Genomic DNA, 15,710 nt, shown 5'->3' on the forward strand with positions numbered 1-15,710 from the left:
CATTATTTGCAAAAAGCAAGAGAAACAAGAAAAAAACAACACTTGGGTGTTCACCACTCTTTGAACAATCCTTTTCTAAAATATAACATGTTTTCATAACATGTTGACATTAGTTCAGCCTCCTTGACTGTGGAAAAGAAAGAGGAAAGTTAGAGATATACGAGGGCGATTTGGAAATAAACCTCTGTTTGGTTGTCAACGACACTTGCAGATGCAGAACTTTTATTACACACATTAGAAAACTAGAAGATTATATTACTTTTCGACATATTTGGCATTCAGATTGAGGCACTTGTCATAATGTCTTACAAGATTTGAAATTCCTTAGTAGTAGTCACTCGGTGCCAAATCTGGGCTATGGGGTGTTTGTGTGTGATCAAAAACATCCCAACGGAACTGCTTCAAAAGTTCTTGGGTGCATCTAGTGATGTGCAGGTGAGCATTATCGTGACCCAACACCACACCGGAAGTGGTGCAAATAGAAAATCCCGCCAAATGTGAAGATGCCAAAGGAGTACTGCTAGTGAAGTTGATGGAGCATGGTTCGACCATCAGTTCAGAAGTCTACTGTCAGACCCCCTCAATGTATTTCCCTTCCTGTTATTGCTTTGCCTGTGTATTCCTTTTCGGGGTCTGCCATTCAGGTGGGAGAGGGGCTGCTTGCTTGGGGAATGTATTTACCTGGCTCTTTGAAATGTCCTCCATTCATGAAAAAGGAATGTGGCCTGAAAATATCTGCCTTATCTGCAGGCAACAGTGTTGTGATTCAGGGTCAGCCTGTGGGTTTGGCAGTTGGGTCGGACGATTCAGAGGAGGAGGAGGGGGATATTGGAGAGCTTGCTGAGAGTGTTGGAGAGCTTGCTGATGATGGCCTTGAGGCTCCGCAGAGCCCTCAGCCAGGCCTCTCCCATCTGGTTACGACACAGACCCAGCTGTGTGAGCCTGACAGCGTGGATGAAGATGACCCACAGCTGGCCCTGTTCAAGGACGCCCGATGCAGGAGTCAATCAGGAGTAAACAGAGGAAGGCAATGGGGCACCTCGGAAGGAGGCAGAGAGAAGCCACGCCCTGAACTGTTTAAAAGGGGAATGTGTGGAAGGGCTGGTTTGCTGAAGGCAACCGTTTGAATAGCTCCTGTTTCATGGTTCGTGTCTTGTTTTGCTCTGTTTTATGTTAATAAATTTGGCAGGCTTAGTTCCAGCCTCTTGCTGTTTGTAAAGGGGTTGTCCCTGCCTTTTCTGCAGGGCCGGTAGTAGGCTGGTACAGAACAAACAGAGCCTGGGACCGTTGGGAAATGAAATCAAGAGAGACCTTGAGATGGGCACTAAATCACTAGATTCCTAATATAACCCAGTGCCTATGGATTGGCTGGATTTGAAATGGATGGTTGGACACGTTTTGGAGACCTGAATGTAATCATTCGTCCGGGAAATCATCAGACCTTGCTTTGCTCTACTGCTATCACTAACTCTCAATAAAAGTTCATTTTGAAACTATGTCTGTTTCAAGAGTTCTGTTTTCTTGGGAGACCTAGCTTAGGCAGGTCCTTACATCTACTGTGAAATGTTACAAAAACTCATATGAGCCATTCATAAGCGAGGCATGCTGATTTCCAATGTGATGTTGGTTCGCAATAATGCTCGCCCGCACACTGTTGGACACACCCAAGAACTTTTGAAGCAGTTCCATTGAGATGTGTTTGATTTCCCTCCCCCCCCCCCAGCCCAGATTTTGCGCCGAGCAACTACTAAGGAACTTCAAATCTTGTAAGACATTATGGCAAGTGCCTCAATTTAAATGGCGATTACATCTAAAAGTCATGTAATGTTGTAGTTTTCTAATGTGCATAATAAACGTTCTGTATCTGCAAGTGTCTGTCATTGATAACCAAATTGAGGTTTATTTCCAAATTGGCCTCGTAAAAATAATATAAACAGTATATATGCAGTAATCTCCCAGATGAATCTTCCCCCAAAATGCTAATTATTGCTCTCTTCTATGAGATGTCCTTTTCCCCCCTGCAATTGCAATTTTGCTTTATTTTCATAATGCTTTGGACTTATCAATCCTCATTAGAACTACATCTACACATGGGGAAGTAAGCAGTGGGGTACCCCAAAGTTCTGTTTCAGGCCCAGTACTTTTCGATAGAAATGATTTAGATGAGGGCATAGAAAGGGAATTCACCAGATCTGCAGACGACACTAAATTGGCAGGAATAGTCACCACTCCAGAAGATAAGCTCAAAATCCAGATCAATCTCGACAGACTTCAACTCTGGGCCCAATCTAACCAAATGAAATTCAGTGTTGATAAAAGTAAGGTTTTACACTTACATTTGAAAAATCAAATGTACATGTATAGATTAGGTGAAACCTGGTTCCATAGAAGTGACTGTAAGAGGGATCTTGGGAGTCCTAGCACTCAATCTCTTAAATATGAGCCAGCTGTGTGCAGCCTTTACATCCTAAGAAAGACACCAATCATTCTTGTACACTCCCCTATTCCTTCCTTCAGTATATCGCATCCATGTACATGTTTCCCAGCTTGCATGAGATTTCCCTGGTGCAAAAGCTGACTACAAAAAGCAAGAAAGCAACAGTTGGACTAAACAAATTTCCCTTTGTTCCAGAACCCTTCAGAATCAAGATCAAAATCAAGGAGAGAAGCAACCTGGAACTAAGGAGAACGTTCCTAACAGTGATGACAATTAACCAATGGAACAGTTTGCCTCCAGAAATTGTGGGTGCTCCATCGCTGGAGGTTTTTAAGAAGAGATTAGAAAGTCACTTGTCTGAGATGGTATAGAGCAGGGATAGGCAACCTTGGCTCTTTTATGACTTGTGGACTTCAACTCCCATAATTCCTGAGCCAGCATGGGGGAACTATGGCCCCTTCATGACTCATGGACTTCAACTCCCAGAATTCCTGAACCAGCATGAGGGAACTATGGCTCCCTCATGACTTGTGGACTTCAACTCCCAGTATTCCTGAGCCAGCCTGGCTCAGCTTGGAAACCTCTCCCTTTCCCCTCAGCATGGCTGGCTCAGGAATTCTGGGAGTTGAAGTCCACGAGTCATAAAAGAGCCAAGGTTGCCTACCCCTGGTATAGAGTCTTCTGTGTGAGCAGGGGGTTGGGCTAGAAGACCTCTAAGGTCCTTTCCAACTCTTATATTCTTTTATCCTATCTTGTCTGTTTAAATCCAAACTTGAGAACCTCCTGATGTAATAACCACTTCTACCACTAGATGTCACCACACACTGCTTTTAAAACTTTTCTAAAACTTTGCGGGCACTCCTTTTCTTAAATTATTTTTTACCCAGATTTTCATACATCAGTTGACAACTGAGAAGCTTTTCCCACCAGGTGAATGCTGCCTCTCCCTAGTGATTTTCAGCTTTGACGGAGAAGCAGGATCCCACCTTCGTCGCCAGTGTTGTGTACTGGGTTCGTTGCACAGGAATGAAGTCGAGGCGAGTGAGTTCAGCAAAGATCATGGTTTATTGCTTGCAGGATCTGAACTAGAGAACAGGGGTGAAGATGCAGTAATTTATACCCTGGCCCTAGGCGGCAGCCAATAGGTTTGAAGCAACCTATTGCCGCCTAGAGGCAACCAATGGCAGCGCTGGACACAGGTTGTCTGAGATGCTGGGAGCCATTAGCTAGCTCCCTGCTCCAGCAGCCTACCAGCCGTTACCACGTGGTGTTAACAAGCAAGCCCAATACATTACACTGACACTAATATTTTAACAAGTGGCTTTGGTGAGAAAGTTATAGAAGGCAGGACCAACACTCATTCTTCCCACTCAAGCAATAAACTTCACATAATATTAGAGTTTTGGACAATGTATCATTCCTAAAAACCCAGATCAGTAGATTTTGGCATAGCTGAATGCAGAAAAAGCTTTTGTTCTGGTACAAATTACGTTTTTGGTTCAAGTGAGGAAGAAGCGTAGCTAATAAAAGTGTATGCAATTTTACAAAGGAAAAGTAACTTACTTAAAATGACTGAATGGCAAAATGTTTGACCAGTTCATTGGTTTGGCTCCTACGTCTACAAGGAACTCAGTGGGCAGATAATCTTTGAGTAGTTGCAACCATTCATTTAGCAACTCCTTGAAGTTACAACAGCACTGAAAGAGGTTCCCACACTTACAGGCTACAAGGCACTCAGTCTACATATAATCTTTGAGTAGTTGCAACCATTCATTTGGCAACTGCTTGAAGTTACAGCAGCACTGAAAAAAAGGTTCCCACACTTACATTGCAGCATCCTCATGGTCATAAAAGAATAGAAGAATAACAGAACCGGAAGGGACCTTGGAGGTCTTCTAGTCCAGCCCCCTGCTCAGGCAGGAAAACCTATAGTACCATGTCAGACAAATGGCTGTCCAGTCTCTTCTTAAAAACCTCCAGTGTTGCAGCATTCACAACTTCTGGAGGGAAGTTGTTCCACTCAAGAGGAGCAGCTGAAGCTCCCCCAAAACAATCTTGCAATCCCCAATTCGGTTAGATTTGTTTCCCAAACTTCACACCCTAGTTGTGTCTCAGAGTTGCATTCACACACAATTTATTCAGCTGGATTAGGCTTCAATTTGTTCCAATTTGGTTTTGGAAAATTTAAATGACCTGTTTGGGCATCTAAAATGCTTAATTCAGTAAAGATATTGTTTGCAATAAAGCAAAGGATTATAGGCCATACCCCCCCCCCCACTCCAATAAAGGAACAGAGCAATGGCATTCATTAAACTGAATTAATTTCAGTGGGATTCCATATAGTTTTAACAGATTGAGAGAGTTCGAAGGGACTTTGAGCTCTTCTCGTCCAGCCCCTTATACCAATTTAGAGAGATGGCTGTCCAATCTCTTCTTAAAAACCTCCTGTGTTGCAGCAAACTGTGCTTGCATTAGGGGCGCCATTTTACGAAGGCCAGAAGAAGACTTACACAGACCCAGAGACAAGGAAAAGAGCAGGAAAAGAATGGAATGTGATTGGCTAATACTATGTGTACTAACATGTGGAACTCTGTGGTTGGCTTTTGCTGCCTATATAAGGAAATTTATTTATTTATTTATTTGGATTTATATACGGCCCCTCTCCGAAGGGACTCGGGGTGGTGTACAGGGCAATTAAAACACTATAAACATGATGTATAAAAATTAAAATAAAATTAAATCAAATAGCCCTAAACAATAAACACATTCTAAAATATAAGTCCCATAATAAAAATAAATAAATAAAATTTAAAAATTTTAAAATTTAAGATCTAAAATCCCAGTCCCTGAGTCCAGGCCAGCAAGTTCAAATAGCCAAGTCTTCAGGTCGCGGTGAAGGTCGGGAGCCATCTGGAGCTCAACCGGAAGCTGATTCCAGAGGGCAGGTGCGCCCACAGAGAATGCTCTCCCCCTGGGGGCCACCAGTCGACATTCCCTGACCGACGGCACCCTGAGGAGGCCCTCTCTGTGGGAGCACACAGGGCGATGGGAAATGCTTGACTGACCAAGGTGTGGCACTTCTGAATGCAGCTGCCAGTGTTTCAGACAGTGTCCCACCCAGCAATTTCACTCAATCAATTAAAGTGCTGTTTATCTTAAAAGCCTCTGCTTGAGTCTCTTGATTTGCCCTCTTCTTTGGGTAGTGGTTGACCCTGACACATGCATGCCCACAGAACCATGCCCTCTTCTCCTTCCCCACCAGTCTGCCAAGCTGGAAAGATTGGGGACTGCTGCTCTAAGGGGTTTTACAGAGTCAGCCTATTGCCCCTCTCAACAATCTGGTTCCTCATTTCACAGACCTCAGAAGGAGGGAAGGCTGAGTCAAGCTTGAGCCGGTCAGGATTGAGCTGCTGGCAATGGGTGGAGATAGCCTGTACTGCTGCATTCTTTTATATATACATATAAACAGGGCTTTTTTTTCTCATGGAATGCTCAGAATGGCATTCCAGCACCCTTTTTTGCACAAAAAAAAAAAGCTCCCTCTGAAAGCCTATTGCAGGGCTATGCAATCTTGGCCCTTTTTATGACTCATGGACTTCAACTCCCAGAAATCCTGAGCCAGCCATGCTAAGGGAAAAGGGAGAGGTTTCCAAGCGGAGCCATGCTGGCTCAGGAATTCTGGGAGTTGAAGTCCTTGAGTCATAAAAGAGCCTGCACTAGAGGAGGACATTAAAATTATTTACAGGGTTACTTCTTTAGGAACTAAACTTTTAGCATCTAAAACAGCTAATTCAAAAAAGCCAACAGGAAAGAGCCTCACATTTTTCATCTCCTTCTGTCTTTTGGAAGGTAAAATTACATAACTAAATAATCTATTTCTTATGTTAACACCTCTGCAATGAAATCAATAAAGATAACAGGAAAGAAACGAGAAAATTTTTTCTCAATGTAATATGTTTAATTTAGCTGATGCTAGAAAAAAATAGTATCTTTTGTACATACTCTTGAAAACTATTTTGAATCTAAACATCTATTACAATTAAACCACTTTAAATTAAACAATTCCTAAGAATGAAATATTCTTAATTTGGACTTTACTTTTACTGTTTGGACTGTTGTGTGTTCTGAAAAATAGATGATTTAGAATCAAGTTATGTTGCACTTGAATCTTTAAATAATTAACCTAGTATATACATAACAATATATGATGTTTTCCATGGTGAGCTTAACATCAATAACAACATTTATTAAAAAGGCTAAAATAATTTATGGTGGTATTATCTGTACATTAAAATTTTGTTTAATCACAATCTTTCACTTTTCACATTCTGGAAAAGCAGTGGTCATGTATCCTAGCAAAAGATGTTACATATGTGCATAAGTGTAGTCAGTAGCATATGCCTTTTTAAAAATATCAAACATGCAAAGAAACAAAAATAAGTCCAAAATATCTGTATTACATCCAGAAATGCCAACTTTGCAACCAATATTTCTCATCCATAACTATGGCACCCTAAGGATACCTGCATATATACAAATGCTTCTCTGGGATCAGTAACGCAGCAGGGATTGCTTTTTCCTTCCAGTAACAGATTGCTGGGAAATACCAAACATGGCCTTAAGAATTCCAATGTTTGTTACAAATTTTTCTGGATGTGGTTGGAAAGAGGCCTAGAAATGCCAGCACAAATACATCACACTCACTGAACGTGCACACGCAACTAATTACAATCTTCAATTATATGTGATATATCCAGGGCTTTTCCCCCTATAAAATGCTTAGAACTATGTTCCGGCACCGTTTTTTGCACACACACACACACAAAAAAAGCTGAAGAAAACTGTTCCAGAGAGCCACCCTGCATCGCCTGGCCCACACTGCCTCCGCCAGCCGCCCCGTGCAGCCTTGCCATATAGAGCGGGCCCCGCTGCTCCCACAGCACCAGCCGGAGGACAGCCCGCCACCAACAACCCTCGGACCCATGACCACAGCAGCGGCGCCCCCCCTCCTCTGTCTGCCAAGATGAGAGTTCCGGCACCATTTTTTTTAGAAAAAAAGCACTGTGTATGTGTGTGTGTGTGTGTGTGTGTATTATATATATATATATATATATATATGTATATGTATATGTATATGTATATGTATATGTATATGTATATGTATATGTATATGTATATGTATATATGTGTATATGTATATGTATATGTATATGTATATGTACAGTATATGTTAAGTATTTGTCAAGGCTTTTTTTTTTTTGAATGCACCTTGCTAATTAACTCTTTCATTCCTAATTAACTCTTTCATTCTTTTGGCCTGACTCAAGGCTTATCCACAGGATATAGTCAACTTATGACAGCTCATTATTTGTGTAAATTATTCAAATTGCTAATAAAGAATTTTGGGATGCTGAGATGATCATTTCGAACTCTTTATGTTCTCATCAGTCAGTCATACCCTTTATCTGAGATTCGAACCTGGGCTGATTATATATTAGGCAGTTGTTTTAACTTCCTGAGCCACAGGTTCTTTCTCTCTTTTATTAGCTAGAAGGCAAGGCAAATGTGTGTTAAGTATTTGTCAAGGCTTTTTTTTGTATATATATATATATATATATATATATATATATATATATATATATATATATATATATATATATATGTATGTATGTATGTATGTATGTATATGTATATGTATATATGTGTGTGTGTATATATATATGAATAATTTACACAAATAATTTGAATAATTTACACAAATAATGAGCTGTCATAAGTTGACTATATCCTGTGGATAAGCCTTGAGTCAGGCCAAAACAGGAATGAAAGAGTTAATTAGCAAGGTGCATTCAAAAAAAGCCTTGACAAATACTTTCTCAGGAAAATACAGTAGAGATGACTAAATATAATTTTGAGGATAGAGACTTGAAGATGGAACCATATAAAATAAAAAACTATGCTTTAATTCAAATGGGATATATTTCAACATGTCTAAGCAACTTTGAAGGTAAGGAAAAGAATGAGAAAAAATTCTTATAGGGAAACAAATGAAGCAGCAAAACATATTGATTAAGAAAGGCAAGGACCAGAGAAAAAAGATTAAAATGAAAATTCAGGAAAACGAAGATGGAGATTATCAGAAGGAATATTTTAAAAAGAAACATTTGTTTGAATATGGCTAAAGAAATGGAAAAAATTTGAAATATACTACTCTTAGAGGGATAAATTTTTCCCCCTTAACTAATGTAATGTGGGGTTTTTTATTATTCTTCTAAAAAAAATTGAAATGATTTAAACAAAGGAAATGTTTTAATTATTTAAATGTGACAATAAGAAAACCATTAAAGAATATGTTTTGAATGAGTTAAAGGATTAGATGATTAGAATTATTGAATGGAACGATCAAAGTTCAGACAGATTAAATACGTTCTTATTCAAAAAGAATAAGAAGGGAATAAATATATATTAAATTAGGAGGGATATATATTTTTAAGTTATATGTTATTTTTTGTATCTCAGTGCTCTTGTCTTTTCCCCCCTTGTTTCTCTTTTCTTTTTTTCTTTCTTCTTTCTTTCTTTCTTTTTTTTCTTTTTTCTTTCTACTTTTTTTTACTTATTGATTAATAAATATAAAAGCATGAGTGGGTTTATATGGGAAAAACAGAATTAAATCCACCAATGTAAATGTAGTTAAATGTTGAAAAGATTGTCACTTGTAAGAATATTTAGAATTTGGAGGGAGAAATAAACTGAAATAAACATGGTAACAGGATTTATGATAAGTTTAAGTTTAAGTTTATTGAATTTATATACCGCCCTTTTCTCGTAGGACTCAGGGCAGTTTACAAGTATTTAAAAACGTCAGTACAATACAAAAGTTAAAAACAGTTAAAATAATTAAATTTGATCCCTGAAAAATATAAAACCCCAATTAAAAACTCTCAGCCTGGGCCGGAAAGCTCAAAGAGCCAGGTCTTCAGGTCCCCGCGGAATGACCGAAGGTCGGGGGCAGTCCTAAGCTCCACGGGCAGCTGGTTCCAAAGGGCAGGTGTACCCACTGAGAAGGCCCTCCCCCTGGGTGTTATCCGCCGGCAGTCTTTTACCGGCGGCACCCTGAGAAGGCCCTCCCTGTGGGAGCGCACAGGACGAAGGGAACTTGATGCCAGCAGCAGGTTTTCGCTCAAATATCCCGGACCCAAGCCATTTATTTATTTATTTATTTATTTATTTATTTATTTATTTATTCGTTTTATATACCGCCCTTCTCCCGGAGGACTCAGGGCGGTGTACAGAGCAAAGTAAGTATACAATAAACCAACAATAAAACAAATAAAACCCCAGATCTACAAATAAAACCCCAAATCTATCAGGCCAGGCCGGCTTGCTGGAATAGATAGGTTTTTAAATCTCGCCGAAAGGTGCGAAGGTCGGGGGCCATCCGGATTTCGCCTGGTAAGCGGTTCCAGAGGATTGGCGCACCCACCGAGAATGCTCTCCCCCTGGGGGTCACCAGCCGGCTTTCTCTGACCGGTGGCACCCTGAGGAGGCCCTCTCTGTGGGAGCGCACAGGACGGAGGGGTGTTGACGCTGGCAGTAGGTGCTCCTGTAGGTAATCCGGACCCATGCCATGTAGGGCTTTGTATGTCATCACTAGCACCTTGAATTTCACCCAGAAGGCAACTGGAAGCCAGTGCAGCTCACGAAGCAGAGGTGTAATATGGGAGTATCGGGGAGCCCCCAAAAGCATCCGTGCAGCTGCACTCTGTACCAGCTGAAGCTTCCGAGTGATTCTCAAGGGCAGCCCCATGTAAAGAGTGTTGCAGTAGTCAAGACGAGAGGTCACAAGTGCATGGGTGACTGTACGTAAGGCATCCAGGTCCAGATAGGGTCGTAGCTGGCGCACCAGACGAACCTGAGTGAAAGCCCCCCTAGTCACAGCTCCTATGTGATCTTCTAAGGAGAGCTGTGAATCTAGGAGGACACCCAGGTTGCGAGCCCTATCTACGGGGGGCAGTAACTCGCCCCCAATATTAAGGGATGGAATACTCTGAATATCCTGACATGCCGGTATGTACAGCCATTCAGTCTTGTCCGGGTTGAGTTGAAGCCTGTTCCTCCCCATCCATTCCCGGACCGCTTCCAGGCAACGGGACATCACGTCAAGGGCATCACTGATGTGGTTTGGGGTCGAGATGAAAAGCTGGGTGTCATCAGCATACTGATGATAACCCACTCCAAAACCACGGATGATCTCACCTAGCGGCTTCATATAGATGTTAAACAGGAGAGGTGAGAGGACCGACCCCTGAGGAACTCCATAAATGAGAGGCCTCGGGGTCGATCTCTGGTCACCCGCCAACACCCACTGTGAACGTTCCAGAAGGTAGGAGGAGAACCACTGAAGATCAGTGCCTCCCACTCCCAATCTCCTGAGACGCCGAAATAAGATACCATGGTCAATGGTATCAAAAGCCGCAGAGAGGTCTAATAGGACCAGGACAGAGGAATGACCCCTGTCCCGAGCCCGCCAGAGATCATTCATCAGAGCGACCAATGCCGTCTCCGTGCTGTGTCCGGGCCTGAAACCCGATTGGTACGGGTCTAGATAATCAGTATCTTCTAGGAACAGAGGAAGCTGATGCGCCACTACGCTCTCAACAACCTTCGCAAGAAAGCGAAGGTTGGAGACCGGGCGAAAGTTGTTTAAAACAGCTGGGTCCAGGGAAGGCTTTTTGAGGAGGGGTCTCACCACCGCTTCTTTCAAGGCTGCGGGGAAACTGCCCTCTTTCAATGAAGCAGTTACCACTGCATGGATCCAGCCTCGTGTCCCATCCCGAGCCAAATAAACCAGCCAGGAGGGGCACGGGTCCAATAAGGATGTAGTGGAGCTTAGCTTCCTCATGATCCTTTCTACCTCGTCCAGAGTCACAGGATCGAACTCTTCCCAGATAACATCAACAAGACTGTCCATGTTCTCATCGTCAGACTCTGCCCAGTTGGAATCCAGACTGGTCCGGATCCGAGCGATTTTGTCCAGCAGATGTTGGCTAAATTCCTCAGCACGACCCTGCAAGGGATCCTCCTTCACCTCTAGATTAAGGGCTTTATAGGTCATCACCAGCACCTTGAATCTCACCTGGAGGGCAACCGGAAGCCAATGACGCTCACGGAGTAGAGGTGTTACATGGGAGTATCGGGAAACCCCCATCACAACTTGCGCAGCAGCATTCTGCACCAGCTGAAGCCTCCGAGTGGTCCTCAAGGGCAGCCCCATATAGAGAGCGTTGCAGTAGTCTAACCGGGAGGTCATGAGCGCATGGGTGACTGTGCATAGGGCATCTCGGTCCAGATAGGGTCGCAACTGGCGCACCAGGCAAACCTGGGCAAAAGCCCCCCTGGTCACGGATCCTATGTGGTCTTCAAAATTGAGCCGTGAATCCAGGAGGACGCCCAAGTTGCGAGCCCTTTCAACAGGGGGGGGTAACACCTCACCCCCCATCGTTAAAGATAGAATAGTCTGGTTAACCCGAGATGCCGGTATGCACAGCCACTCAGTCTTGGCAGGATTGAGACGAAGCCTGTTTCTCCCCATCCAGACCTGGACCGCCTCCAGGCAACGGGACATCACGGCGAGGGCATCACTGGGTTGGTTCGGGGTGGAGAAAAAAAGTTGGGTATCATCAGCATACTGGATCTCGCCCAGCGGCTTCATATAGATGTTGAACAGGAGGGGAGAGAGATAAGGCAACTAAAATGACAAATAGGATTATTGAAACTATATACTTAACTGTTGTTAATTAAAATAATTAATTTAATGTTTTGCAAAGAAAGATACTTTGGGGAAAGGGGAAATCAAATGAAATTAACATATGGAATATAGATGATAGAAATTAATTGTTTAAGGATTGTCTTATAAATGTTACCCAGACAACATTCTGTTTATAAAAACTGAATGTTTTATGTTATGTTAAAAAAATCTAATAAAATATTTATTAAAAATAGAAAACTATTTAATGACTGGGGAACTACCAGAGGACTGGAAGAGAGCTGATGTAGTTCCCATCTTCAAAAAAGGGAAAAAAATAGATCCAGGAAACTACAGACCTATCAGCCTGACCTCAATACCTGGGAAGATTCTGGAAAAGATAATCAAACAACAAATCAGCGAACACCTTGATGCAAACAAAGTCATCACTAAAAGTCAACATGGGTTTGTCAAAAACAGATCATGCCAGACAAATCTTATTACATTCTTTGACCAAGTGACAAAACTAGTGGACCAGAGGAATGCTGTAGATATAATTTACTTGGACTTCAGTAAGGCATTTGATAAAGTAGATCACAACCTACTACTTGATAAGATAGAAAAATGTGGGTTAGATAGCATTACCACCAGATGGATTCGTAGCTGGCTGACAGGCCGTACTCAGCGTGTGGTCCTCAATGGAACCGCATCTACATGGAAGGAAGTGTGTAGTGGGATGCCCCAGGGCTCTGTTCTGGGCTCAGTGCTCTTCAACATCTTCATTAATGATTTGGATGAGGGGATAGATGGTGAACTCATCAAATTTGCAGACGACACCAAGCTGGCAGGAATAGCCAATACTCCAGAAGATAGGCTTAAGATACAGAAGGATCTGGACAGACTCGAACACTGGGCGCTATCTAACAAAATGAAATTCAATGGTGAAAAAAGTAAGGTTCTACATTTAGGCAGGAAAAATCAAATGCATAGGTATAGTATAGGTGGTACCTTACTCAATAGTAGTAACTGTGAGAGGGATCTCGGAGTCCTAGTAGACAATCACTTCAATATGAGCCAGCAGTGTGCTGCAGCTGCCAAAAAAGCCAACACAGTGCTAGGCTGCATTAACAGAGGGATAGAATCAAGATCAAGTGAAGTACTAATACCACTTTACAATGCTTTGGTAAGGCTACACCTGGAATACTGCATCCAGTTTTGGTCACCACAATGTAAAAATGATGTCGAGACTCTAGAAAGGGTACAGAGAAGAGCAACAAAGATGATTAGGGGGCTGGAGGCTAAAACATATAGGGAACGGTTGCTGGAATTGGTATGTGTAATTTAATGAAGAGAAGGGTGAGGGGTGACATGATAGCAGTGTTCCAATATCTCAGGGGCTACCACAAAGAAGAGGGAGTCAAGCTATTCTCCAAAGCACCTGAAAGCAGGACAAGAAGCAACGGATGGAAACTAGTCAAGGAGAGAAGCAACCTAGAACTAAGGAGAAACTTCCTGACAGTTAGAACAATTAACCAGTGGAACAACCTGCCTCCAGAGGTGGTGAATGCTCCAACACTGGAGGTTTTTAAGAAGAGACTGGACAGCCATTTGCCTGAAATGGTATAAGGTTTCCTGCCTGAGCAGGGGGTTGGACTAGATGACCTCCAAGGTCCCTTCCAACTTTATTATTATTATTATTATTATTATTATTATTATTATTATTATTATTATTATTATTATTATTATTATTATTTATTATTATTATTATTAATATAGATAAGAGATAGTATGTATTAAAAGAAAAAAGAGAGAGGAAGTATTGGTTACAATAATTTGGAGATTTTTAATAATATTTATTTGTCTGAAATGGAACTATTGTAACCACGTTGCTTTTTAAAGATATTATTGTAATATTGTAATAATAATAATAATAATAATAATAATAATAATAATAATAATAATAATAATGTAGAGTAGAGTAGAATAGAATAGAATAGAATAGAATAGAATAGAATAGAATAGAATAGAATAGAATAGAATAGAATAGAATAGAATAGAATAGAATAGAATGGAAGGGACCTTGTAGATCATCTAGTCCAACCTTTAGGAAAGAGCAAGCTTGAGCAGAGAGCAGGTTAAGGCAGAGCCACCTATGAATGACTGATAAATCATTTAAAAAGCCACATCAGTCAAATCCTATATTCATTTTAATCTATTTTAGGATGGCCGGCAACGAGGAACAGCACAGAGTTTAAAGGGGCGAGGATGTAGGATAACTCCTAGTAGCGGCTCCTGACTGGGTTCTTTCACGCCTTCCGGCCGCTGCAGTTTAAAGGTCCTCAGCAGGTTGGTGAAGAAAAGGAAAGATTCCATTCTGGCTAAGGCTTCCCCCGCACAAATACGAGCCCCTGCAAAGGAAATATTAGGAAAAACAAAAAGGGAAGAATGATAGCCATCACGGAGAGGGCAGCCCTGGCATCTATCATGGGCAAAGATACCATATATATATGGTATATATGTGTTTTAAATGTTTGTTAAGCATTCAGAATACACTTGCTTAGTCCCAGACACAGGACAAATCTTATTTCCTGTTTTTGCCTAGCCCAAGGCCATCTACAGGCAGTAGCCACAGCAGTGGCAGCTCATATTTGTGTAAATTTTTTGGCTTGCTAACAAAGAATAAAGGGAGACCGATATGATCATTTCAAAATTATTTGTTCTCATCAGTCAGCCATACCCTTCTGAGATTTGAACCTGGGCTGACTGCGTCTTAAGCAGTTGTTTTAACCCCTAGGCCACAGGCTCTCGCTCTCTCTTTTGTTAGCTGAGAAGCAAGGAAGATATGTGTTAAATGTTTGTTAAGCATTCAGAATACACTTGCTTAGTCCCAGACATGGGACAAATCTTATTTTCTGTTTCAGCCTAGCCCAAGGCCATCTACAGGCAGTAGCCACAGCAGTGGCAGCTCATATTTGTGTAAATTGTTTGGCTTGCTAACAAAGAATCTCAGCTAACAAAAGAGAGAATCCCTTTATTCTTTGTTAGCAAGCCAAATATATATATATATTTATGTGTGTGGGTTTTTCCCCACGTAGAATTGGAGGTATCAGGGCGACATTTCAACAAAATCTCATCCGTCATCCTCAGGCTTCAGCTTCGTTCTTCTGGGAGAAGTGTGTGGTAGTGGCTGTTTTTTCTTCTTTTTTAAACTCACACCACCACCCAGCACAGATCAACTCTGTAGCCAAGACACTCATCTCCAGAACAAAACACCTAGCTGACGAACAACACCTAAAAACCGAACTACACACTCTCACTAATGTACTAACAGCCAACGGATTCCAAAGAAACATGATTACCAACTTAATCCGAAGAGAGACACCCACAAAAACCCAAGACAAAGAACAAGAAAATGGCAAAGCCCTCCTCCCATACTTAAAAGGGACCACAGACAGAATCAGCAAGATCCTCCAAAAACACAACATCAAAACAGCATTCTACACAGACAGAAAAATAACCACCATCCTA

At 41.6% G+C, this 15,710-nt stretch overlaps 2 protein-coding genes across 2 annotated transcripts in view; both read right to left on the reverse strand.

Annotated features, from left to right (window-relative positions):
• Nucleotides 1-8,428: 8,428 nt before the first annotated feature.
• LOC310641687 (uncharacterized protein) lies at nucleotides 8,429-12,931 on the reverse strand (the record flags this gene model as incomplete). The annotated part of the gene is made up of 3 exons (XM_083364925.1): nucleotides 12,828-12,931; nucleotides 10,889-12,185; nucleotides 8,429-8,436 (listed from the first exon to the last, which is right to left on the reverse strand). Exons 2-3 carry the CDS (start codon nucleotides 12,147-12,149, stop codon nucleotides 8,429-8,431), a joined length of 1,269 nt encoding a protein of 422 aa, XP_083221051.1. The 5' UTR covers nucleotides 12,150-12,185; nucleotides 12,828-12,931.
• A 1,338-nt stretch (nucleotides 12,932-14,269) lies between these two features.
• LOC310641688 (cytochrome P450 2C39-like) overlaps nucleotides 14,270-15,710 on the reverse strand; it is a 29,940-nt gene continuing 28,499 nt past the window's right edge. The window contains exon 9 of the mRNA XM_083364926.1: nucleotides 14,270-14,590. Within this exon, the coding sequence (XP_083221052.1) occupies nucleotides 14,400-14,590 (191 nt within the window). The 3' untranslated portion in view covers nucleotides 14,270-14,399. The remainder of the gene's footprint in view (nucleotides 14,591-15,710) is intronic.

The sequence above is a fragment of the Vipera ursinii genome (assembly GCF_947247035.1).
Source record: "Vipera ursinii genome assembly, chromosome: 5".
Taxonomy (NCBI): Eukaryota; Metazoa; Chordata; class Lepidosauria; order Squamata; family Viperidae; genus Vipera; species Vipera ursinii.